General features: G+C 41.3%; 1 protein-coding gene across 1 annotated transcript in view; it reads left to right on the top strand.

Annotated features, from left to right (window-relative positions):
* LOC121898873 (protocadherin-16-like) overlaps nucleotides 1-27,049 on the top strand; it is an 83,590-nt gene that overhangs the window by 45,504 nt on the left and 11,037 nt on the right. The window contains exons 3-10 of the mRNA XM_042414352.1: nucleotides 18,276-18,464; nucleotides 19,172-19,403; nucleotides 19,597-19,833; nucleotides 20,282-21,310; nucleotides 22,204-22,391; nucleotides 22,486-22,582; nucleotides 22,979-23,136; nucleotides 24,582-25,428. Of these exons, the coding sequence (XP_042270286.1) occupies nucleotides 18,276-18,464; nucleotides 19,172-19,403; nucleotides 19,597-19,833; nucleotides 20,282-21,310; nucleotides 22,204-22,391; nucleotides 22,486-22,582; nucleotides 22,979-23,136; nucleotides 24,582-25,428 (2,977 nt within the window). The remainder of the gene's footprint in view (nucleotides 1-18,275; nucleotides 18,465-19,171; nucleotides 19,404-19,596; nucleotides 19,834-20,281; nucleotides 21,311-22,203; nucleotides 22,392-22,485; nucleotides 22,583-22,978; nucleotides 23,137-24,581; nucleotides 25,429-27,049) is intronic.

Below are 27,049 nucleotides of genomic sequence, written 5' to 3'. Positions count from 1 at the left end.
TAGTCAAAGTGTGGGCGAGTTGGTGAACAGAGCTAAACAAGATGGCTTTATATGATTTCTGGATATTAAAAGTGAACATTTACTGCTTGCCATTTATTGTTAACTGTTGCTGTTTGAAATGGTCTCCTGTAGTTCATGGCTGATCTCGTTCACCTTTCTTTTCTGTGCTTTATTTCAGAAACACTCACTGCACCATATGTAACACCCTTACCATCATCCTCTTTCCCTAGTTGGATAGAGTAGGAAGAGAAACAGCGCCCTTTGACCGTTGGCGTGTCTGTTAGGTCAGGCAGTCCTTACACCCTGTGACACATTCCACTCCTTCCGATAAATCTTTCCTCAGGAATCAAACTTTGATTTATTTCTGCTATTGTCACAGGGGTCTAGAGTCAAAGCCCTCAACAGAAAGTCACAGAGGTTAGTGCTCAGGGTCTCCCAGCAGAACATGATACATTAACCCATTCAATCCTGTGTAATGTTCTCTAACACTGCTTTAATGGGATAATTTGTTTAACTATTATTTGCATGTTTGAAAGACTAATATACATGACTATAAATAACTTGGTCAAGTGAACAATAGTGTTTGCTAGCTGCAGAACTAATGTTGAGTAATGCGTTCCCAACAGCGTAAGACCACTGAGACCACTTATAACAGTCTGGACCTCATGGAAATAGGTTATCCTACAACCGGTAAGGAATTTGGGAATATACATAAGAGAAAGAGAGTGTTCTCTAGTAGTATTCAGAAAGATATGAGGATAAAGTCCATATTGTCTTTGCCTGTTGAACTTGGCTGTCTTTTGCAAAGGAGTGAAAAGATACTTTTGTGCTTTGCACTCATGCATATGTAACACAGATACTTGTAGCACTAGCTCAGAAATATGCTGTATTTTTGACTTTATTTGAGGTAGACAGAGGTAGAGAGTAACATTGTGAGTCAGGAAATGTGAAAAACCACCTCCACTGAAATCTTTTTTTTCTGCAGTTGCTGGCATTTAAACTTATAAAAAACCATCTTCTAAACAGATTTTTGATAAATAATTTCCAAACTAACACTATTAAAAATAGTCTTATGTAATTTATTGTTCGATTTACATGTTTACTCTCATAAGTGTGGATGTTTGTCATTGAAAGCTTAATTGAGCTGTGAACTTACTTTTATAGCTCTGTGGTAACTGGTCTGCAGTGATTTTCATACCACTGTTTTATCGTGTCATTTGCATGTAAAACTGTCACGCATTTGGTTGCATAAAAGAAGCAATTGATACTTACTTGTTGAAAAAAGGTCTCTGACTCTAGAATTTGAGTGGATCAGCAATCTCGGAGTTGAGAATCCTTTGCCATGCTCCTGTGGATCAAATGAGAGAGAAGGAGGAGAGATACTGACATCAGCAGACAGAAATTTTTTGGCTTCCAGCTGAAGGTGTAGTATGTCTGATGATGAGGGGTTCTCAAGAGTGTGATATTCACACGAAACTGATGATGATGAAGCAGTACTGGCAACCGAATATCTGTTCTCACAGGAAAAGGGTTTTGAGATTAACCATAGCACCATGACATTTTGTTTTGCTTGAACAACATCCTACCATAACCAAACTCGCAGCAAAAGTTCACGTCGAATTTGTTGGATGTGTTTGCAGATAAGGAGATGATAGATGATGACCCATTCACCTCTTCTATACGTATGATATATACAGTCACTTATAACAATGACGTTTCTCCACTGGTTTCCTGAGGCTGGTTTAGCTCAGTGTAATTTGCTCAGTTTGTTGTAGCATTTTCATCACTCATAGAACAAGTAGCCACAAATTGAGACAAAATGAAATGCTGAGGATGGCTGGAAATGGGGGTTCAGCATAACCAATGAAGCATTGACTTCACCATCTAAATGACAGAGTGTGAATACTGTAGAATTGTAGCGTAACATATTAAAGTACAGTATTAGACGAAATGTTGTCTTTTGGCTTGACTTGCTTGTTTAATAAGTGGGTTACTGCTCGTGGTTTATTTGAAGATCATTTGCTGGTCTGAGATGCCCTATAATATCATACCTCATAATATCAGAGCAGCCTTTAATTACAAAGTCAGAACAACATTTACTTGGATCATGGAAAAACACAAAAGACTCCAGGGAGAAGTTAGGTGCCAATTTATCTGTGATTTATATTACCCTTCCCTTTTCCTGTGCCATATTTCTCTTGCCTGCCACACAGACAGTTATTGATGAAAGCAGAGGAGCCTCATATGTGGCCCTGACACTCAAGCTGCATGTGGCTGGCTACCAGATGAAAGACAGGATAGATGGTCGCCGGGCCGAAGGTCATAGGGGGCAGCTGGACGTTTGGATGACCTGTGACCTGGGACCTCACATGTTAGTCAGAACTTTCTGCTTGATTGGATTAGATTGGGTATGCTCCGTACCCCTTTCTGTGTAAATCACAAGCACAAAGATGCGTGAACTCTCTTGAACATGATCAAGTATTGTGTGTATAGGTGGGTTGGGGTTGACACTCCCCTTAAAATCGATTAATATTGTAAATACTTTAGGCTGGAAAATTGGTCAATTCTAATCTCTTGATGTTTCTTTGCCCTTTTTTGAGGTATCAGTCATATGCTGTTGTACATGACAAACAACACCAGCAGTTCAAAGCACAACATAGAGCTACCAGCTTGCTAGCCACATTAGCAAATGTCTGAAGTGAAGTGAGTGAGCACCATAAAACACACAGGAAGGATGTGGTTTTAGCTTAAATCACAGGATATGAGTAACATGGGAGAATCACACAAAGGTTTGGGAGTAATAAGTAAACGTATTTTCATAAATAGGTGGTTTGTGCAGTGTGATTTCATCATTTTTACTGATTCACTGTCCATACGCCACTTCAGTGTTACAGAGCCTGTAGCCTAATCCAGTTGCATTAGGTAGAGGGCAAGAAAACACCCGGAACAGGTCAGGTGTTGTGCAATGTGAAAGCAAAACCAAAGGAGCACTGAGCCCAGGTCTGGTTGCCCACTGCAATCAGGCTCCTCTGGCACCCTCAAGACAACATTAGTAAATTCATACATTGAGGCATTACACACACACACACCATCAGACAAGGCATGGACCATCAGTTACAGTAGTGTTTATTTTCATTTTCAGTTGCATGGTGTTGATCTAGTGGTGGATATCTCATTTTGGAAGGAAACCCTTCCCTGCCTTTCAGTGAAAATCAGATAAACCCCTTATCAGAGTGTACATTGGCATAAGAAAGGCAAAAAGAGGCTGTCAGGTGTGGCCTCTATACGTCTCCATATGCACTCCCATAACCACATCCATCCTATCCTTCCATATAACATACACTGCAGCTTTATTAAAACTATGTACATGCATTTGGAGAATCCTACTTGGACATAGTCAGGTTTTTGCAACCAGACGTTAGTCCACCAAGGCCCCTGTGCCTTCATCTGCCACACAACTGTACCTGTCCTTGTGGGTAGGTAACCTACAAAGCACCAACCCATTGTTGTTTTTTTGTGTGAGCACAACCGCTCTCCATGGGTACAGAATGGCTAGCAGGCACTCACAGCTCCGCTATTAGGCCAGTGGGCCCAGGTTTCTGTGGTTCGGATGAAGTCACTCTCTTTCATTTAAGCCAGGTTCTCCATCTGGCCCCACACCTCAGACCAGTTTGCGTTGGGAGACCTTACCAGGTGCTATTTCCCCAACAAAACAGTTCCTAATAAGGTGGTGATAGATGGAGGGATCTGGTTAAAGCAAATATAATGAAACATGTCTTATATTGAGTCATTATTTACACCAAATATGAAAAAATGAGTGCATAATCTAATGACATCAGCAGAGCTTTTGCAAGATCTGTCAGTTGTGATCATATTAAAGGGTCAGTTCATAAATATCAAAAAATAGCCATAGGCAATAGCCACAGGAAGCAGTGGGGAAAGGTTTTGAGATATCCATCATTATACATCCATCAGAATCATAAAAGACATTTGACAAAATCAATAACTGCATGTTTTTCACTTTTTCATTTTTTTTACATTGGTTAGAAAGACATTTTCAACAAAATTGTGATTGTGAATTTGGGTGAATTGACTCTTTAATCTTGACAGCACTCTCACGATTGTAACTAACACCAAATACATGTATACTTTTAAACCTTCGATTTGATAATACCAAGGAAGTGGAAAGTTTGTAGAATTTCATCACTGAGCATCTTTCCACTAAACATACACAGAAAGCATTCTCCTGCACAGCTGGACAAGCAATTAATACTGAAGCAAATTCCAGGTCCAGACACTTGATGATAACAAAACGATCCTATGTAAGTCTCATTGCTTAGCAAAAAGCAGGAAATGTAATCACTGAACTGACTCTGGTTTGTGGATAAGTGCCTTTGAGTAGTGTGTGAGGTGAATTTGAGGTGTGTATGAGTATACCATGGGGATCATCAGGGGGAAGTCCCGGCCAAAGCTTGGCTTTTGTGTTACCAAAACAGGTTTTTATCCTTCAAATAGATTAAATATGTTTTGATTCAGACTTGTGTGTGTTCCTTTTAAGAGCTTGCGTGAGTGTAATCTTGCGGAGGACATGTTTACTGTGGAAGTCCCTTTTGCTCTGAGAAACAACCAGTGCTCACTGACTACCTTATGTATACTCAGAAGGGCTTGTTTGAAATGAATCACATGAAGGAGGGGACTAGACATGTATACATGATAAAATATAATTACCCTATCACCTAAATATTTTGTTGAGAACTAAATAAATATCCTGGTGAGGAAATGAAACCCGCCTATGTCTTTGGATGCTCAAGAGAATTTGTCTGAAAAAAAAGACTCCTCATGTATCAGAGTGAACATCTCAGATAGTAAACATCCAGATATCACATAGTAACCAAATTGAACATGTCAAATTGGAAACTCTCTAACACAACAGAAAGCGTTCCAGTTTAGGAGGTGACGTAGTTTTACAAACATGTGGAAATATGGAAAATGTCATTATCACATTTTCCAGCAAGTTTGAAAACCAGATAAAAGGTGTAACGATGACAGAGCGCCGGTATCGCCATTCATCTCCATGTGACAGAGCCAGAGTTTTATGTGAGGAACAGCTGTTGTTTGTTGTTGGCAAAGAACTGTTTGGAAAGTTACAGTACATATTGTGTGCGTGTCTGTTTGTGCTCATCTGTCTATCTGCACATGACTCTCTGACTGCTCAAGATGAATGTATGTTGACTCAATTATGCGACTCAGTGAAACAAAAGAAAAAGATCTAAACAGACACTCATCTCTCCACACTGTCTCCATTGCCAGAGTGTGCTGTCTCTATGTGTCCGACCCACATCTGAACCGAGGATGACTTCCTTCATGACTGAGCTTACAGTTAAACAGACTTTACAGGAGAGATTTCATGCACACCAGCATCCTCCCTGGGCAGTCTTCATTTATTTGCAATGTTTATCAGTCGGTGACAGGGTATGTTTATGTGTATGGTTCCAGTAGGCCTTCATGACCCCAATGCCCTGACTCACTCCCCCCACCCCCACCCCACTCCCTTGCCTTGCAGAAAGCGACATTAGAGAGGATTCAGTTCTCTACCCTCAGGACTGATTACATTACTACAAGAGTAGTGCAATAAAGCTGTGGCTGCAAGGTTCCTGCTTGTTGGGTTTGGAGGTGGGCTGCAATCATTCCATTCTCATTAGTAGGCTTACTGTAACATGTGTAAGTGTTTAGATGGATGATGAAATTCAGAGAGTCCATCACTATGTCAGAAAACTTTTTAGGACGGACAAGATTTTTCTTTAAACCAAAAAAGATGCTTTGAGCCAGTTAGGTGTGTAAATTACAATGTGCAAGTTGTTATTTGGTCAGTGTAGACAGCTGCATTGATTAAAACATACTGAAATGTATTCTGTAGACAGGATGTAAAAACTGCCTGCTACTGAGCAGACACTGTCTTCTAATTTTGTTTATAGCTGGTTATGCTTTTTTTCTTAAGAACGATATATTGACCTGTTTGTATGTGGAGGGTGTAAGACTTTTTTATTGGCTTTGGACTTTAGGACAGTCAACAGAAATGATAAGTAACTGGCCTTCATTAGAGAGGATCTATAGCTTTCAACGGGATTTCAAAGAAACTTTGAGTCTGCTAGGAGAATGACTGATAAGTTGAATGATATCTTCATCAAGTGAACATTAAATGAAATGCTGCATGATGTCACATAGCAGCAGAATTATGGTTAAGTTCAATTATCTCCAAGCCACATCATGGCAGTAAAAGTCAACTTCATCAAAATGTGGAGCAGCCACTGCCTGGAGTGAAAAAACTGAGTAGTGACATGAACCATTACATAGTGGAGCCACTTCTTAATGCAGTCAGAGAAATACCATACTGATGATCTATTGATTTATTGTCATTTAACATCACTGAAATAAGTGGCTCTGTCAAGCTATTTCAAGTACCAACCATAAAGACACCAGTTATGCTGTGTAATATTAACACTGAGACAATGTAAGATATACTATATGTTTAAAGTTATTATGCTCATTTCCAGCTCTTTATTTTCATTCTGTAACTCCACTAGAGTAGCTTTGCATGATTCACAGTTCAAGAAACTCCTCATTTATCTTATACCAGCCCTTTATGCAGCCCCTCAGTTCAGTCTCCGTCTCTAAAAGGCAGTTTTAGCTCCTGTCTCTCTAGGGCCCCCTCCCGATGGGCCCACTCTGTTCCGAATGGCCAGCTCTCCGGAAGCCTTCCAAAGGGCAACCGTGTCAGAGTCGTGTTAAGTTACTGCTGATAAAAACCCGGCATTTCCTGCTTTACTGCTTCATATTAAAAGCTTCTAAATGACTAAATAATGGGAGACTTTTATTGTGAAGAATTTACAGGAATTGAAAGGTGTTCCTCATTGAATTAACGGAGCTTTGTTAGCAGGCCAACATCGGCTCAGGCTGAAAGTAGAAAAAAATGTTGATTGATTGATTGATTGACTTTAAATGATACTTTGAAAAGAAAACATGCAGAAGCCAGCTTCTCGTTGGAAACCGAGTGTTCTGAGCAGTCTGGATCTGGTGCTTTTTGCTCTCAGGGATTACTTCTACATACGTTTACCTCATTATTAACACATGCCATGTTTAATATGAACATCCAACATTGTAACATCATATCTATGACTGAAATAAGAAAAGCATAATATCCCCTTTCATCTAAAGTGCAACTTCTACAAGACAAATGATGTGTTATAAACAAATAATGCAATTAAGAAACTTGTATTGTGTGGTAAAAAATTCCTCAAGCTTTGTTTGCTACAGTACAAACATAGAACATCTTCCCGTTAGGAGTTTATTTGTATGATCCTACTATGGGACTGGACAGGTCTAGACACTCAGCATAAGCAACTACACATGATGATACAATACTCTCTGTCTCTGCTTTCCAAACTGTCTATTTTAATGACTTTTCCAGCAAGCTGAAATGAAATTACAATGGCAGTATGACTGTCAATAAACAACCTTCATGCAGGGTGACTTCCAAATCTCTACTCAAAAATCAACCACCCAGAAATGTCAGTGTTTTCTGGAAGCTGCCTCTTGTACAATGCTTTTCCCATTCCCACGAAGGAAATTGAGAGATAAAGTTTTGGTATTTCATTAGGGCCAGACCAGTGCTGTACAGTAAGAATTGCAGAGCTTTGGCGTAGTGAAATCCCTGCCACACCACAAATCTGGCTCCCTCTGCTGCGCTAAGAAACTCGACCAATCCATCCCAGTCGTATACTAACTGCTGACCTCAGCAGTGCCTCAGGGACAAAACTGTAAATGCACATTTGCAACAAAGTGTATACCACTTGTATATTTGTGGCTACATGTCTGTATGCCCATATGTGTTGCATTGTTTGCATCTGTATGTGATTGTGTGTGGAGGAGAGTTCTTCATACAAATTTAAATCCTCCTTGAAAAAATATTCACGCAGAGCAGAAAGATCTGTTTTATGATCAGCCAAGCTATCTCAATGCAGACAAGACTATTCAGTGTGTTATTTATTATTACCCATTATGTGCTGCTTTGAGTTGACCACCGAATGATAAAATTAGCATGTGGTTACATGGTAACTACTTTGAATGTCTCTATTGGAGAATATGAATCCATGTCAAAGATGAACGGTTTACTCTCTCCAGAGGATTTGGGTAAATTTGACTCTGCTGGGTCTATATTCATTAATGCAGTGTTCTTTGTAGCCAGCTGTGATCACAAATTTAGATTTATATTACAAGACTGTAGCAGTACAGTACAGGACAAACTCTAACGCTGAATACTCTCTGTCCACCTCATCAAACAATATCTTGGATCTCTGGGAACCAGGGTCCTATCTGGCTCTGCAACCGCATCTGCACTGTGTTTGTGCATGCCATGCTCAGTGGGCATTCTCCCACCCACTGCAGGCAGCTGCAGCACTAGCCTAGCCCACATCAGTGCTCGTGCACCCCCACACACTGTGCATGGTTCATATTAGCTCCCCTCCCACCTACCCAGACCCTGGGATCCACCGCCTGGCCTGCCTCAGCACACCAGAGCTCAGCCCAGCTTTTGGATGGTTGTGTATGAGAATGACTGGCTGAAACGGAGCCGAGCTAGAGTTTGACAGTGCTCGCTCTTTGGGGATCTGAGGCGAGGTCATCTCCTCCGGTAAAGGTTTTTTGAGAGTGGTTCCACTCAGCAAGCGTGTAGCATGAGTTCACCTCCCACACTGGACCCTGGGCAGGTCTCAGAGGCTCTAATGGTGATTTTTGTGGGTGTTAAGGTTTATTTGACATTACTTCAGAGGTATGCTGTGACCCTCAGCAGTGTGCGAGTCAGTATCATGTCAGATTTTAACACGCTGAATATATACTTCAGTGCATTTGCATCCATTATTGTTGTTGAAATTAACATTTTACCAGAATTGTGTGTCCCTGAAATAAAAGTCAAGTGTGTTTATATTCAATTTTGCCAAGAGTTTCATTCTTTCCATGAGGTTGATCAAAATAACATGTCAACTGCAAGGCAGCTAATAGCAAACGATTTTTACATTTATTAGAAATATCAAATTCAGGTAAAAGACAGGCTCCTCCAACCTACTTTGTTGTTTTAAATCATAACCTCCACATCTTGTTATGAGATTGTCATTCAAAATTATTCTTCTTCAATGCAAATAACTCAAACAATTTTCTCTTTGTTTTCTTTCCATTGGCCTAACAGTAATCAGCATGCATAAGAAAATAACTGCAGGTTTTTTTTTCTCCCATTTGACCTTTGGAAAATAAACAGGCTAATGTCTTGAGCAGGAGCCTCTCAGATGGGTTACTGAGCTGCCTCTGTCCTACCAGGTGGCCAGGGGTTAATGCCACACACACCAGTATTCTAACGCTTCCAGTGGAGTTTTTGTCATATTTATTTTTCTGCCCAAAGTAAAACCTTCCTTGAGAATTATCCCTGATATTGTGTGTGAGGGGTCTGTCAGCGGCGGCAAATGCTGCACATTATGGTGAAGTCCTCCCCAGCTGGGAGCCTACACCAAGGTCAGCAATGTGTCTGGCAGACAAGCCTTTCCCAGGAACCTATGCTAACCTTTACACCCATGTTTGTTTCAAAATTAAATTGCTGAAGTTTTTTATTTTGTCCCTCTACAGGACATTTTAAGTGAGAGCCACAAATGAAAGTCTCTCAGTTTACCTGTAGGGATCATGGCTCATATCAAACACTGACTGGGTTAGTACTCACCAGAGGGCTTATAAAAACACCTTAAAGTTGTTTTCAAGGTGTGTGCACATTCCATCTTGGCGACGGAGGACCTGCTTGTAGACAGACAGTAGTACTATAGACACGATATCTTAGTTACATTTGTGTATCTGCTTTAGTTTTTTGTTCTGAGGAGGTCTTTTTGTCATTATTAATGTAATTATTTGTACCTGATTAACCTGTGCAGATCATTTGAAAGATGAAAAATAGAATTCCATGTCTGGTTTTGAATGCAGTTTCCACCCCATTCTTGCTTTATTAGCTCTACCCTTTTCTATAGCTGCACAATATCACTCCTTTCTACTCATTTTGCCTTTTCTGAAACCCTATTCTCCTTAAATGGTTTGATGCTTAATCACTTCCAGATGCAAGGTCTAGATGAAAGACAGACACTTCAGTTTTAGAAGAAAGTCTAATGAAAGTTTTTAAAATGCCGTCCACCTAACTTCTAACACCTGAAGTTTGTCACAACTTTTAAATTGAACATTACAAAGAATGCTTGCATATGTTAATGCTGACTTAAAACTTAACATGTGGTGTTTTGGAACCCCAAGAGGTCCAGAAACACCTTAAGACAAGTCTGAACTCTACTTAAAAATGAAGAGACATTTTTTATTCTGACAACTCCACATTTCTTATGTGTCTGTTTTTTATTTGCACTACAGATCCACTGATTCTTGTTTACTGTAGGTTCAATAGGACAAAAATATGATAATGAATGCAAAGCCATGACTTAATTGGAGATTGTGCACCACTCAGTCTTTTCCTGGAAACTTTTAACTGTAATGCCACTTAACAAGTGGAAGTCTTGACATTATTAGTCAACAGTAGTTGTTTGTTTGGAAAATTTTTCTTCTTTTATTACAGAAAGTTATTTTACAGATGTCTACTCATAGTGTGGATTTCAGCACAGCTTTCCAAGACAGCTTCCTCCATATTATTAAACAAAGAACTATAATGTGACAATGTCTTGCCAAATTTTTAATCCTGCTATAATGGTATAGAATTTATATAATCCCAAAAGACGAATATGTAAGTTAAAATGCTGTGTGTTCCAACTCTTGTTTTTTGGAAATGGACTTTCCATCTTCATCTTTCCTCACATAAAAGACTATTAGCATTTTGTCTTGATGTTCTTAAATTGCATGTTATATGACATTTAATTCATCAACACACTGACCTTCTACCCACTTCAAGCACAGAAACTCTGTCATGATGTTTTGACTCGCTTTTTTTTTCCAGCAGTGTAGTAGTTATGGTGAGTGATGTGTGAGAGGAAGGGAAAGAGACAGAAACCTTATCCTGTCCTGTGTCTGCACTCTAGCGTTGAGTGTCATTATACCCCTGCCTGCTATATTACCTCCCCTCTGTTCCTCTGCCAGATATGTGGACCTTACACCATGCTAACCTGCTGCCCTTAACTCAGGTCCTCCACATTTATGTCAGTGCACTACACAGAGTAAGATGAAAAGCTGCAGTTCATGGAGCCATTGTTGATTTAGAAATCTATCCTTCTTTGTCTCCTTGTGTCAGAAAGTAGTTTCTTTTATGCCTTAAAAGAGCTGAGACAGTCCCAGTCAAGGAAACTAGGACAGAAGGACTTGCTGGGGCCATAAGTTTGGCAAAACATTGCTTTCCCGCTACAGACAAACAAAAGTTGCTCAGTTTTTCCAAAAGCAGCCAAATGTTATGATGTTGACTGGGCAACTAAATTATGTCAAGACTGTATGATTTTGGAAAAGTTTCGTGTAAAGTATTATTTGTTGTCATGTTTACCCTTCGGCACATGTATAATGGACTTTTTGTGTTAGGGTTAGGGGTTGTGTTGGGGTTGCTCTCGTCTGGTCAAATCATTAGCTCAACAAGGACAGTTGGAACTCATTTCAGTGAAAGGATAGTTCTGGATGATATGATTTGGCAAGTGGCACATAACTGTATATTTTTGGAGAAATCAGTGTGATTAAGATGGTTACTAACCTTGACAGTTATACGGTGTTTCACAGGGATACCCCAATACAGCAGATGTATTTTAATGGACATCTGGACAGAGAAAGTACTTGACAAATCTGGAATAGATTGTTCCTTGTGAAGTCATGCAGGGATACTGAGTGAGGTTTTGTGATTTTGAATACAATTCTACATAGCTGTTTGCTCTGTAATTATAAAGAATATGTGACTCTGCCAATGTCAGTGTAATGTTGCTGAAGCTTTTACAAAAGAAATTATTCAAAGGATAATTGAGAGCTGATGTAAAATGTTCAGTCAAAAGAGTATATTTGAGTTTTTCTCGTGAATAGAATATATTTGGCGGCCCGCACACAAAGATTTGGGCCCAACCAAAATGATCCTTTTGCCCGCAAGCAGTGAGGTTGAAGCACAGAAATGTTTGTTCTTTGGTCCTTCCATCCACTTTTGTCCAGAGCAGTACAACTTGACACTGTTTGCCCATGGTCATTAAATTCGATACAGTTATTCATGGTTCCCAGAGGATGATTTCTAATTGTTTACATGACTCCCATGAGCTTTTGTCTAGTGCTTCCTTCATGCCAAATCTTTGTGTTTTTTGAGATTAGTCCATGATAAGATGTCTCAAATACTAATGTCTGGATTTCCATAAGATTCACTGTGGATATTGATGCCTTCAAAAGGATCCAATAATCCAAATGTCTTGTTTAGCCCCTGACTTTTGTTGCAGCATCACCATGAAGCCAAAATTTCCATTTGTATTACCAGATAAATACTGAGACTATATCACATGACATGGCATGCTATCAGGTCCTTCCTCTTAACATAGCTATGCTATGGTTGAGTTCTGTTTCAGGCATGTTTAAGTTTGTTTTTCAGAGTTTATTAAGCCATCAAAGTCAGCGATTGGATGTTTAGCATTTCCTTTAAATAAATGGAACAGAATCAGAGGATTTTTCCATCTAATGAGCAGTTGTTTTTCATTTAAAAGCCAGAGATTGTTGAAAAACAGAGGATACCACACCCTCTTAAAAAACAAATTTATTTTCAAGACCTCTTTTAAACATCATGTTCACTTCACAGCCATGGCAAAGGGCTCCTGGGCTCTAAAAGCATGCCTGAAAGACATACATAGTCTTTCAGGCAGGTAATGGTGCCTCAGGGAGACTGCTGTATCTGGACCTACTCTGTATGCACATGTAGACTAGCTGAGGAATACAACAAGGCAGCTGGGGTGATTCTTGAAAGTCTTTCATACATTTTCAGCCGGAGAGTCATTTAAAATTTCATTATTTTTATCACACATACACTACACATACAGCCAGACATCACAGACCACAGTTTGGTAATATTTAGTGTCACCATTTCATAGACCTCACCCATGTCTTAAAATATGCAGTGAAGATGTCAGCTTTTTGTCTCTTCAGTAACCACCAAAACCTTTCACATGTGGTTGGTTGGAATCCAGACAACACTGTCTGTGCGACAAATGTTTTGTGTTTTGATATATTCGTCAACATCGTGTGGGCTTCTTCCTTCCACCGGGCTGCTGTGGTCTCTGTCTAAGGCTTTAGTGTGGTGTTGGACATGTCACAAAGCCCCTGAACTGCATATCTGCTACTTTAGCAAGTAGTGAAAGAGGCCTTTAGGAGGTCTCCGCCTCTCTCTCCTCATCTCTGCTCTCTTCAGAAGTGATGCCAGGACAATGGAAGGAGAGGAGTGTGCAATGCTTCACACCAGCTGCGAAAGCTCAAAGCAATTCTCAGTCCAGATTTTTGCGACTCGCCCACTCGTTTGATTTCTTTGAGCCTACGCTTTCCTCTTTGCCTTTACTGTCTTTTAATGATCTCTGTGTCACTCCATCAATCTATCACATGCTGCCTATAATTGCTCCTGTGGGAGTCCTGCTATTACAGGCTTAATTGGTCATGTCTGTGAACCTGTCATTAAAATTATGTTTGATATTGGTTATTTGGTATTATTGTATTAATATCTGGGAAGTGCATGTGACTGGCCTTGATATTTCTGTAAATCTCTGATCTGATTGACATGAATTTGCTGCATTACTGCAGTTTAAGCTGCCCATCATAAAGCTGACTGCTAAAATCTGTCTAGTGGGTGGAATATCAAACTCCCTCACTTTTATTCTCCATTCTAATCTTTAGTCTCCACTTTTCAGTAAATATAGTCCTCTTCCTTCTAGATCCTTAGGAATGGAAACTTCAACATCCACACCTATCTCTATCTTATTTAAACCCTTTTCAGCTGCATAGCCAACTAGTCAATGTGTCATGATATACATGATGTATATACTGTAGCTTCAATAGCAGTCCCCAATTAAGATAAAAGCAGGCTCAGTCATAAATTTGAGCTTAAGAGATTTAGAGATGTCATCCAGTGTTCTCTGAACATTTCTTTATGCCACAACATTGCAGAGTTTTGCTTTGGGCCACAGTCACAGTAGCCTCCGCCCTCTGCTGCACACTCATCTGTGCTTGGTTTGTTTGGAAAGAGTTCCTAGTGACTACAGAGAAGATTTTGATGTAATCAGAGTTCAGAATTAACTCGGTCTCGCTCTTTTGCTCTGCTGGCATTGCGAAACTGTGATGAGCAATGACTTTGTCCCCAGTGTTTGTAGGTTTGTGTCTTTGCTTACGCATCTTAGGTATACTCAAAGGACATGTGCATGCAGAATTTGATTGATGTGTGCGATAATTTCCCTGTTGGCAAACATTTACATACGCACTCCGTCATTTGTGGCCTATTTGGATTGGCAGAGTTGCAGTCCAGATTGGCTGGTTTCACTGAGGACTACGTGAGACAGATTTGTTTGACTGGGCACTGTAAAATGTGGGGAGCGTGATTAAAAACTACATCGCCTTTATTTCACCCCTTTCTGGCCTCAATGGTTTGGGCTCTACATCATTCATTTACTCACAGGTTTTTTTTTACAATACTTCTTTCCACAGTGGGGCTTTTTTGCATGGCTGCACAATGAAGATGGACAGAGGAGCGGTAGCCTGGGCAAATAAGGGCATGCTGACATACATGTTTTTGCATTATCCACAAAAATCTAAGAACAAGAACTGAAAAGCCACAATGGTCAATCGTATATGAGAATTATAATTGGCCTTTTGGGAAATTCAACACTATAAATAGAAACCCCCCAAATACTAGCTTTTCCAGGCCTGGCTCTCTATCAGACCACAGTGAGGACATTAGATGGGCCAGAACACTTTGGAGCATCCAAAAGCCTCAGGCTCATTACTCCATTTGAACATATTATACATAAACATACAAAGGCATGTTCTCTCCTGTGACTTCTCTTGATTGGACAGTCAGTCAGTCAGGAAGTCTCCTCTGGAAGGCTCCTGGAATCTGATGGGAGAGCCACAAAGTGCCCCAGTTATCTTTGGATTCCCCCAGCTTGTTTTACTAAGGACTCGGCCAAACGTTGCCTTTCTCCTGCTGATAAGACAGCTCCCATCATGCCTCACTCACATACACGGAGTGTAGGGAGAATACTGCTGGCTGCTGCTGATGATCTAAGATTACTCCTGCTTTTGAACTTTTAATCCAATAAAAATAGAGAGTTTGCGTAATACCTATACATTGCAGTGGAGTAGAGTAAAAAGTCTGTGGGAAACAGAAAGAGAGGCCCCTCGTATCCATGTCAAGATGGATACGACAAAGTGGTGAGTGGTATTTTTCTCCCTCCTAGAGGGCAGAGAATTCCTACTTATGACTGGCACATCTTAAATGACTTACTTGGTTACAAATATTTCCTTTTCCTCTGAATTTACAGTATGCCTGTGTAGAGGAGTTACTATAATACTATACTATACTATAAAAAATATTTTAAAATGAAGATTAAAAAAGATAAAACAAAGAACATTTGAGAGGGAAATAAACAAGCGTACAAGTGTGTAGTTAAAATACTTTGATAAATGATGAATGACTTCTTGCTTGTTGCTGGACTGCTGCATTATGCAACATCCCAAGGAAGCTTCAGTCCTTATTCAAGGTTTTGTGAGAATGTTGTTTCATTCTTTTGAGATTTAAACTTGCTCTATTATTGATATATTCTAATCTTATCTAGCAGACTTTTATGACATGTTTTGATGTAAGAAGCCACATTGTGTTAGGTTATCTTCATCTCTTAGGGTTCATGATTTGTGGTTTGTCTAATTGTCCTGTTCGTATTTCATTTGCATATGGCCTCATATGTCATTTCATAAGGGCGGCTAGCAAATTCTAATCTTCTGGATAGACAAGCCTCTGTGTTCCAGCAAAGATGACACTGATATGCTGCTATTAACCTATAAATGAGAGTGGAATTGAATTCTTAGTCTCTGTAGATTACAAAATAGACTGATTGCTTCAGGCATTCTACTTACGGTGGTTAGGATTCATGCAAATGTGATTGTGTGGTTTATTATCTTACGGTACATTCCCCTAAAAAAGTCATATACTTAACTCATGGAACATAGTGTTCTCAGGTTTTCAAACAACATATGGCTGCAAATATCCTCACCACTTTAGGCAGAACTCGAGCATTGGGAGAAATGTAATTATTAAAGCACTGGATCCTCATGTAAATTAATTTCATGGGGTACACATCACCCAGTCTCTACTGAACTTGTTCAGGAAATAAGAAACTCAGTATCTCTGTCGCACACATTGTGCCACTGTACTTCGCTCAAGTTGAAACTTTTTAAACTCACACAGAACTCTTAATTCAATGTGCGTTCAGTCTGAACACACCAATTGACTATGTATCATAAATGCATATGAAAAAGCTCCAACTCCCACCCCACCAAAAGTTTCTTTTTTTCTCTTTTCCTTCTTTTTTAATCTTTTTCCTTTCATTTTTCAAGTTTTCATATCATAAATATAAATGTAGGCTATGAACATGTGATTTTTATGTGGGAGTACCTTGAAAAAAAGTTTTTATGGATGGTTGTGGCTAAAATGGAAAGTAACATGGAGTCTTCTCAAATAGCTCAGTGCCTGCCACGAATTGGTCAGTCACAAGAGAGGAAATATATTCCTACAGATCTATTGGGAAATGCTTGCTTATTGCATATCTGCCTGCTTTTTTAAAAGTTTTTTTTTCATAAGACCCAGGTTTTCATGCTAAAATGCTCCTTTAACTCTCCCTCCAGCTGACAATCATCACACAACAGTGGAGAAAACATGCATATAAAGCTGTGGGGTTGTTATAAATAACTTGTCCCCCTGCAAAATGATAAAATATTACAGTAAGCTGCAGCCTCAGCGCGTTAAAAGATGGAGTAGTTTTCTTGTATTGCTCTTGGTTTCCCCTTTCCTCATGTGGTTTATTATTCTTCTCTTTGGCTTGAGTCTCTGCCAGCTTTACAACTCCCTCACTCCTACACACCACTCACCCAGTGTTAGGAGTTACAGTCAGGAGTGTGGGGCATGCTTTCTGCTGAGTCCCTCGTCTGCCATCTGCTCACGCAGGAGATGGAGCCTGAATTACAGCAGCCAAACCTTCATCACCTCGAATGAATGATTTCCATCTACTCACACTCATACCAATGCCATCTTTAAAAAAAGTCTGGTTTTGATGATAAGCATGGCTTGCCTTATTTTTCTTGGCAATGTTCCTGATGACTACTCCATTTTATGCACAGAAGAGGCTCCCTGTTGCTGAGTGTTGGAGCACCAGAGCATGATTCGAGCTTCTATTTTCTTCCAATTAGTGTTTTCCTAAAAAGATCCATTTATAAAAGATGGAAGGAAGGAGAATTCTAATCAACTTCTGAGGTTTAACCCTACTGTAATCTCTCTTGCAAGCTGCGATCCAGAGCCAACACTTGCAAACAATTATACTGCTGGTACCCAGGGGCCCGATCTGATTGGTCTGTTTGCCTTGCGCTGTCTTGGGAGATCCTGTAGTAATTGAGTCGGCTCCCTGGCTGATGGCTTGTGAGCTGCTTTTATAACTCCAGCGGTTCCAGCCCTCTGTAGATGTGCGGCGTTATTAAAACCAGACCGCAAGCGGGACATTACTTTAGGGTATAATGTGCTGTACTGAAGCATAATGTGTGGTATCCCACTGTTCCCCAGCCGTCCCTGTCACTGTCCTCTGCAGACAGACGCCACTCCTGAAGCAGGCAGTTTTCCCTGCTGGCAGCCCTCCCAGAGCCTGTAGAAGTCATCCTCTGTCCCGCCACCCCCCCTTCATTCCCTCAGAGCTCCTTTCTGCCAAAGGGCCTGTTTGGCTCATGCGTCGGCTCAGATAAACAACAAAGAACGCGTCCAAAGATGCTTTCAAAAGGCACCTGGTATGGTGCTCTTGTTTCAGTTCGTGGACTGCCATCATTCTTACATCCCTCTAATAGAATTTAGATTTGATCTACTTTGGCTTTAGACTAATATCATTAATGAGTATGGAAACTGCTGCGTTTATCCAGTAAGATATTTCCCGTCCAACTTAATAAATTCTAATTTTAATGCACAATGTTTGAATTATTTAACCAATAGCATGTTTTCCTCTCCGTAGGTGACTGCGACAGATGCGGATGGCGGCTCTTTTGGCTCCATTACCTACTCCCTGGGCTCTGGCATTAACAGCGCTGTTCCCTCTCAGTTCACTATTGGCAAGGAGACTGGACAGATCTGCACTAGTGTTGTACTAGACAGAGATCAAGGGCTGGCCAGCTACGACTTCACTGTTACTGCAGTGGATGGGGTGAGCCACCACATTTTGAAATCATGCTTAATATGAATCCATTGAGCCACATAGTAATCCTATAAACACAGCAGCCGTGCTTTTCATACAGACAGGAGAGCAAAGACACGGTCAACTGTGCAGAAAAACTTCAATTCGAGCCAAGTAAAAATGGCTCTCTATGGAAGACTTACTCAAAAGTTAGTATAGCATCCTGTTCACTTTATGCCAAATAATACTTAAAAAATAAAAGGTTAAAAATGAAAGAAAATTACTGCAGCCATGTTAAAGCAATCAGATGGAGAAATGCCTCAACTGTCAGGCAGTAATATTTTAACAAGTTGGACTGCCGCCTCCTGCGTTATTGCCACCTGGTCTAAATGAAAAGCCTGCACTGTATTCTCTGCAAATGAAAAGCCTATGAAACAGATTGTTCGGCTGCGGTGAGCCCTCTCACCCTCCACGGGTCATGACATATTGCTCTTTCCCGGGGGAAACTATCAATCTGTATCCCTGCACAAACCTGCTGGGACTATATTTTAGAGGCCATGCTATACATTGAATTTTTAACAGGGTTTACTGCTGGTTTTTACTTGCGCCGTTAATGTGGTCTACTTGCACCATTAATGTGGCCCAAATTCTGCTTTCAGGTGTGTTTTTTTTCCGTTTCATGATTTAATGTATGTGGAGGTATAATATAACAAAAGAGCTTTGTGTTTCTTTGACAGGGTGGACTGAGCTCAGTAGCTTACGTGAAGGTGGATCTGGTTGACATTAATGATAACAGACCTGCTTTTTACCCAGTGAGCTATGCTGTCAGTTTAAGCACGCAGAGCGCCCCTGGGACATCTGTTGTCAGAGTGACGGCCTATGACCCAGACTCAGGCGAGAATGGCAGAATTACATACAAAACTGTACCTGGAGGGGCCTCCCCTTACTTCACTCTCAACAAAGACACTGGTTGGTACAAGTATTTATCCTGTTTTTCCATATGCTTCTCTGTGTTTTCAAGATTTCAAAAATAAACCACGTGTAAGATAAGAGTAACATACAGTATGTAGTGAATCACATTATGTAATGTCATCATATTGCTGACTTGTCTGTTGTTTGATGTAAAAAGAGCCTGTATGAATCTGCAAATTTGTCTTTGTAGGTGTGATCTCCCTGTCACGGTCTGTCTATGGGAAGGCCAACTCTGTCATACCCATGGTGATCTCTGCTCAGGATGGTGGAGGTCTGGTTGCCCTCGTTAATGCCAGGGTCAACATTAGTGTGGTGGCAGGTTTGGTGGCACCACCAGTGTTTGAACAGACTCAGTACTACTTCACTGTTTCAGAGGACGTCCTGCAGGGGACAGTCGTAGGCATCGTCCAGGCCAACACTAAGACAGGTAGGGTCCACATAACATGACCTTCTTTGTCAGTCAGTCAGTTATTCACTCACTCACTCACTCACTCACTCACTCACTCACTCACTCACTCACTCACTCACTCACAAACACCCACATTTGAGTCATACAGCCCATGCAGTGCAATATAAATTCATCAGTCACACTGGATCATGCTGAAAATAGTTTTTTGGGTTTTTTTTCTGCTCCCGGCACCACTTGTACAAATAGGCGTTGGGCCACTATACACACCTACCTCTGAAATCACATCAATCAAATATTCCATTTCACGATGTTGTTTATATGTTCATTTTCTTTTTAGAGCTCAATTACAGTCATGGAAATTGAAAAATTACATTTCTGTACTATACTGTTACTTCAGTGCTTTTAACTCAGCCTCCTGGGCCACGGTGACATGCCTCTGGATTTTATCATTTTTCTCCCTTTCCAGGCACCTCTAGAGATATCTCCTACACCATCAGTTCTGGGGACCCTGCAGGATACTTTACAGTGGATCCTGAGACTGGGGCCCTGAGGACCAGTCTGTCCCTGGATCATGAAGCCCAGTCAGCTCTTGATTTGGAGGTGCAGGCCCGCAGTGGCAACCCCCCTGCCTTTGGCCAGACCCGTGTGCACATTACCATCGCAGACATCAATGATAACCCGCCTGTTTTCCTGCCCTCATCCTCGGAGTCCCTGCTGCTGCCGGAGCATACAGAAATGGGTACTGTGGTGTATCGTGTTCAAGCTGAGGACAGAGACTCTGGAACCAATGGACAACTCACCTTTGACCTGTCTTCACCAAGTGGGATCCAGAGGACCTTTAGCATAGAGCGCAGCAGTGGAGAGATACGATTGGTGGGGAGCCTCAGCTATGAGAATGCACCCCGTTATGATCTCCAAGTGATTGCCAAAGATAGTGGAGTACCCCAGCTTAGCGCCACCTTCATGCTTGTGGTTCATGTCCAGGCAGAGAATGACCAGGGACCTGTGTTTGATACCCTCACCTACCGTGTAGAACTAAAAGAAGGCACTCCAATAAATACACGCTTCCTGCAGGTCAGGGCTCTGAACAGAGAAACACCTGGCTTAGGTTACTCCAGTCCTCTGGCGTATCACCTGCGTCCCGACGGAGATGCTGCTGGGTTTGGTATTGCTGCAGACAGTGGCTGGCTGTTTGTGAAGAGTGCCCTAGACAGAGAAGTCAAGGACATGTATCTTCTAACAGTACTGGCCAGTGCTGGTCATGGACAGTGGAAGAAGACGGGCAGCGCCACAGTGCGGATATCTGTGACCGATGAGAATGACAACGCTCCTCGGCTCACACAGGAGAGGGTCTTCATGGCAGTGAAAGAAAACCTGCCAGCGGGGACAGGCTTCGGTCATGTGTCGGCCACAGACCGAGACAGTGGTCCTAATGGACGCCTCAGCTACCGCTTGCTGCACCCTGACCGCAACTTCCAGATTAACTCCCACACAGGTTAGTTGAGAATGTGATGTACTAAGATTAATCACAGCAGCCATATATCTTAGCTTTATTTCATTATACAAACATTTCATCAATCTCATAAAGCATGGATAAGAAAAACAGTTTTTTGATTGTAATGTCATGCTTTAACAAAGCTGCTGTTGACAGAGGTAGCATTTTGAAAAGAAAGGCAGTACTGCTATTATTTGTTGAATGTTGGATGTTTTCTCAGCTCCAGATGATACTGGAACATACCTGAACCAACCAAAGTTCAAAATGCTTAGTTTTATTACATGTATCTATTTTTTTTTCTGTAGATAAGGCTAAAACTAAATCTAAACTGAAATAAGTGAACAAGAATTATTTTTCTATATGAGCTAAAAGTCTGATCTTGATGTCCTTCAATATAAAAAGCTGTAATGATTCACTATAAAAAATTATTTATTCTACAGTATGTCATAGAATATATAAATTATTTAGAAAAAAAAGTCAATCACTGTTTAGTCAACTTACAATCATCTGTAAAATATGAGAGACTATAGTCGTCTCTTCCCCACTGTCATAAATTAGTCAAGCGATGGTGACAGCAGCACTAAGCGTCGTGCTGGGCTCTAATTGGCCTGCTGAGCCTGTTAGTCTGTGGGTGGAGACTTATACTCTGATTTGTGATCAGTTTCTGGCTGAGTTGTAAGTCTCATCTGCCAAGCTTCCAAAAGTTCTCTATTTGTGTGTGTGAGAGTGTGCATGCCCATGCACTCGTACATCTGTGCACTGTGCATGTCTATTACTTGTGTGTCAATGATCAAAGCCTGCTGGCTCTTAAGTCTCTCATCATTATTCCGGTGCTCTGGACTAGTGTCTCAGCATAAAATCCCTCTCATACATACACCCCTTTCTCTCCCCAGGTGAGATCAGTACAAGAATGACTCTGGACAGAGAGCAGCAGTCGAGTTACCAGCTGGTGGTGGTGGTACAAGACGGAGGTTCGCCCCCTCGCAGCGCTACAGGCACAGCCTTTGTTACTATCCTGGATGACAACGACAATGATCCAGCTTTTATTCATAGCCAGTCAGGAAAAAACCTAATTATAAAGGTGATGCCACAAGACCAGACACACAGACAGGCAGAGAATTAAATGCCTTTCATGTCTTTAGTGACATCTATTTGTAATTTTTTTTTACCCATAGGTGTCAGAAGGGCAGTCCTCTGGGGTTCTCCTGGGCACACTGCAAGCCAAAGACCCTGATGAAGGAGAGAATGGCACCGTATTCTACTCTTTGTCAGGTACAGTACCTGCAGGAAAAACAACCAAGCGCTCATCTGTGCAAATGAATTATTGAAAGATTAAGTATTTGTATGTAAATGCGATTCATGCAGTGGTTTACGGAAGCGATAAGACATGATGAGGTGTCCTGATATATGAAAATAATGGACAAAGCAAAGAGTGTATCAGGACAACTTTAATGGCCGCCTGCAGAAGCAGTAGCATTTTTTTTTTTAATGTTAGCCCATTACACTTTGTTGTTTTAGTGTAAAGCTAAAGTGGGTTTAGAAAAGTGCTATATCTTTATGTCTCAAAATGGGTTTGATTTATTTCTGGCAAAATTCTACAAGTATGTGTATTTTGCCCTCTCACGTCAATTGTCTCTAGTTAAATTTTGGACGCTGTGTCTCTCCCAGGTCCCAGGGCTGAACGTTTCACTCTGAACCCAAACACCGGTGAGCTGCGTTCATCATCCCCTCTCAGCCATTCGGAACGAGCCGAGTACACCTTGACGGTGACAGCCACTGACAGAGGACTGCCCCCTCGCAGCACCTCCTGCTCCCTCACCATTCAGGTCAGACTTCAATTGGAAACCAGCCAGCCCAAACACCCTCACTACTCACCTATTTAATATCAAAGAATAGACTGGGGGCTGAGAGGATCCATGTTTCAGGGCCCCTCAGACTAGCTGCAGACATATCAGCCTCACTTCTGACAAGCTTCCCTCCCATCTCCTCCCTTTTCTTCCCTTGTGACATTTCAAAAGGGAAATTTCTATCTGAAATGGAAAAGTGGGTCTGAATCAAATACTCCCAGCTGGCTTGTGATGAGGGCCAGCTGTAGACTGCGCTGATCAAGGTCATACTCAATGACTTCAACACTTTTTTAATACAGTAGCCCTTTTTGCAATGAGCAGCAGGGCTATACACTCACGTAAAACACAGTATTGAAAGTAATTCATTTAATATTTAATATAGAACAGAAAATGGACACAATGGAAGAAGCCTGGAAGGAACATAGATTTATAGGTTCCAGGAAAATGGAGTTACCATATAAACAGCACTAGTAGGTTCCAGCTCAGTTTTTCCTCCTTTCCAACAACAAAAGAATGAAAGTCATAATTATTAGTTAATTGGATTAAATAGTGCGGTGTTGTTCTTGCCCACTGACGCATTTATGTAATTTCCTTTAATCATCTTTTCAGACTTATTTTCTAAATCTATCGATGATAGGATGAGACTATACCAATTTATTTCTGGAACACTCAGTTTTCCATATAATGTGGAACCAATTTACAGCTTGTAATGTAAGATTTCACAACAAAAACAGCATTTTTTTAGTGCCTACTTACTGTGGGAATTGTGCTCTAGGAAGCAATGGTGAGTATCCAGATCATCCTATCGGCTTACAAAACACTGTCAGTAATGCTGCTGAAAATTTGATCAACACGACTTCTCCCTCCCCGCTTTCACAGCTGCTTAAATTATCTTACTCCATGCCTGTCTCAAAGAAAAAAATGTTTTATTAAAACAATGTGTCATGTGTTACTTACAGTGCTCTTTTCATAAAAAGGAGAGAACTAATAATGTTGTAGTGTTGGAAGACACTTGAACTGCTCATCAAAGGAGGAATAAGGCTACACACAGTACAGGACTATTTCCCAGTGCTAAATTCTGTGCAAATCCTCTCACCATTTCCTCCTCCTATTGTGTTACTTTTATCATCTATTATTTTTCCTGGCAGCGACATGCGTATCAGATTAAGTGTGATTAATGTTAGCAGGCGTGTTATTCAGGTCTATAAAAACCTCTTGTAACTGCTTGCATTTATTCTCAGTGAACACATACAATACAAGCAAGTGGACAAAATCTGTTTCTGCTTTGCCGAAAAACCATGAAATATTTTCATTCTTTGTATTGAAAATTGTAAACTTAAGTTGCCACCAGGCATCTAATAAGAAGCATTAGATTCACTGTCATGTTGCTTTGTCCTCAAATACACATTTTTTTTTTTTTGCAGGTTCTCAGCATTAACAGACCTCCTTCGCAGACCAATTCCCTCTCCATATCTTTCAACTCTGTGGAGGAGGCCAAGCCTGGCTCTGTCATTGGCTCAGTCCGCCTCCATGACAGAGAAACTCCAGAGGAGGGGAAAGTGACCTACACAGTGGTGGGGGGTACAGACAGAGATGGGACCTTTGTTGTAGATCGTCTGACAGGAGATGTGTACCTGGCTCGTCCTCTTGACTATGAACGAGACATGCGCTACACCCTGCAGATTGAGGTAGATGACTTCTCTCAGGACCCTCCTAGCAGCACCCTGGTCCACCTGGACATTGACGTAGAGGACAGCAATGACCACGCCCCTCAGTTCCCTGAGGACCCCATAACTATCGTCATCTCTGAGAGCATGCAGCCCAGCTCTTCTGTCTATACTTTCCAGGCCACAGACAAGGATGGCAGTGGGCCCAATAGCGAGCTGAGGTACTCCATTCTCCAGCAGTGGCCAAACACGCCTGGTTTACTAACCCTCGACCCCTCCACTGGGGTTCTGTCCTTGGCCCAGGAATTGGACCATGAGGTCACTTCTAACCTGATCCTTGTTGTAAAGGCAACAGACTCTGCCCTCGATGCCAGCCAGAGGCGCTGGGGCTCTGTTACAGCGAGGGTCTATGTAACTGATGAGAATGACAATCCACCAGTGTTCAGCTCGCCAACAGCTGTCAGTGTGATGGAAGACCAGCCGGTGGGCTTTGTGGCGCTGTATGTCATGGCCAGAGATGCAGACCAAGGGGAGAATGGCCGGGTGACCTACATCATCCAGTCAGGCAACACAGGAGGAACATTCAGCCTCAACCCTAACACTGGTAAGTCCAGCCCAGTGCCAGCGCAGGAGGTAGTGTTTTCCTTTTATGTCGCAAGGCAGGAAGCCAGGGCATTGAGGATGGGTGTGTGTGTTGCATCTCTAACTTTCTAATTAGTGTTGGCTTTTTTTTTTTTTTAACCATAACCACAATCTTTTCTTACCTTGACCATACTATAGTTCCTATGTGGTGATATTGTAGAAATGCATGTATTACATAGATTATTTAAAAAATGTTGTTAATGAAGATAATTCTGGATTTTCCGGGTTGTTCTGTTGTGTAAGTCATACATCTGAAAGAACTTTTCCCTTTAAGGTCTTTTCAGAAACAACAGAAAATTGCATTTCTGTTTGATTTCTGGAATATTTGCATATATTTACATATATGTCCTTAAACAGCCAATGCACATGTGGCCCTGGGAAGAAGGGAGGTGCATACAAAGTAAATATAGCACATATTAGCATTGGTTTATAAAAGTTTCATCACCAGTGCAAACAGCAGCTGACTAAAAATTAAGCAATTAGCAGGTAATCACTAAAGGTTTTCAAATCTTATCAGGACTTCCAGTTATTTTATTACCAGTGTCTATTTTCTGGTCCTCCACTTTTTTCTCCTGTTTCGTTTATATTGCTAAAAGTTTCAGCTTGTCCTCAAACTTTATAATTCCAGCACCTGTTGGGAATTCCAGTACTTTAGCATTACTGTGTCATGCAAATCTCTTGCTCAAGTTGAAATATTTTCAACTAAAGCAGACAAGCGAATCTGCATCTGTTCTCCTCTTTTCGGGTCTTTTCATGGACTTTTTAAGCATTTGTGCCACCTCAAAATTTTGCTTTGTATTGCATGTGTGCTCAACTTTTCACATGCTTGAACACATACTGTTGCCCCCCACCACGATCACCAACCCACCTCTACCATAAATACACACAAACTCTTGTAATACTCTGCTTTCTTCTGAGTACAGCACAACTCTTGCTTCACCTTTCATGACTTATTTCTCTCAGTTGGAGGCCAGACAGACAGAGCAGCCTGCCAAATATTAAACACACACACACACACACACACACACACACACACACACACACACACACACACACACCACACACACACAACTCTGCACAAGCACACACACACAACCCATCATCTGTTATTGTGGATCTATTCCCATGAAAGACCAAAGAATCTCCTGCTCAGGCTTCTGGGAACCATTAGAGAGGGGATCAGTTACGCATGTTTATGTGTGCGCACGTGTGTGTGTGAGTGTAGGCATGCACATATGTGTTTGCGCGCTTGCATGAGACTCTGTCACTTAGTCAACGTTGACCTTGGGCTATTTGGTCCTGTGGGCTTTATTGTGGTGTTTGAGACACGTGTCGATGTTAGCTCCGCCTTCCCCTTGAAGTCGCCAACCAGGATGCCGCCTCAAGCAGCTAGTGGATGGAAACATTCAGGGTCTGTCATGCATGTCACTTTTGCTTCAGTCCAGTGTGTGCACTCATCTTGAAGTGTTTTCATGCACACTGGTTATTTGTTAGAATCATGACAAAGTTAATCCTTTGAGCACCTGGTTTGCTCCTGTTTCAGGGTCATTGACCGGAGACCTGGGACTATCTCTACACACTCT

This window comes from Thunnus maccoyii, chromosome 6 (genome assembly GCF_910596095.1).
Source record: "Thunnus maccoyii chromosome 6, fThuMac1.1, whole genome shotgun sequence".
Taxonomy (NCBI): Eukaryota; Metazoa; Chordata; class Actinopteri; order Scombriformes; family Scombridae; genus Thunnus; species Thunnus maccoyii.
Note: the sequence above shows the minus strand (reverse complement) of the source record. Positions and strands in the feature narration are given on the sequence as shown.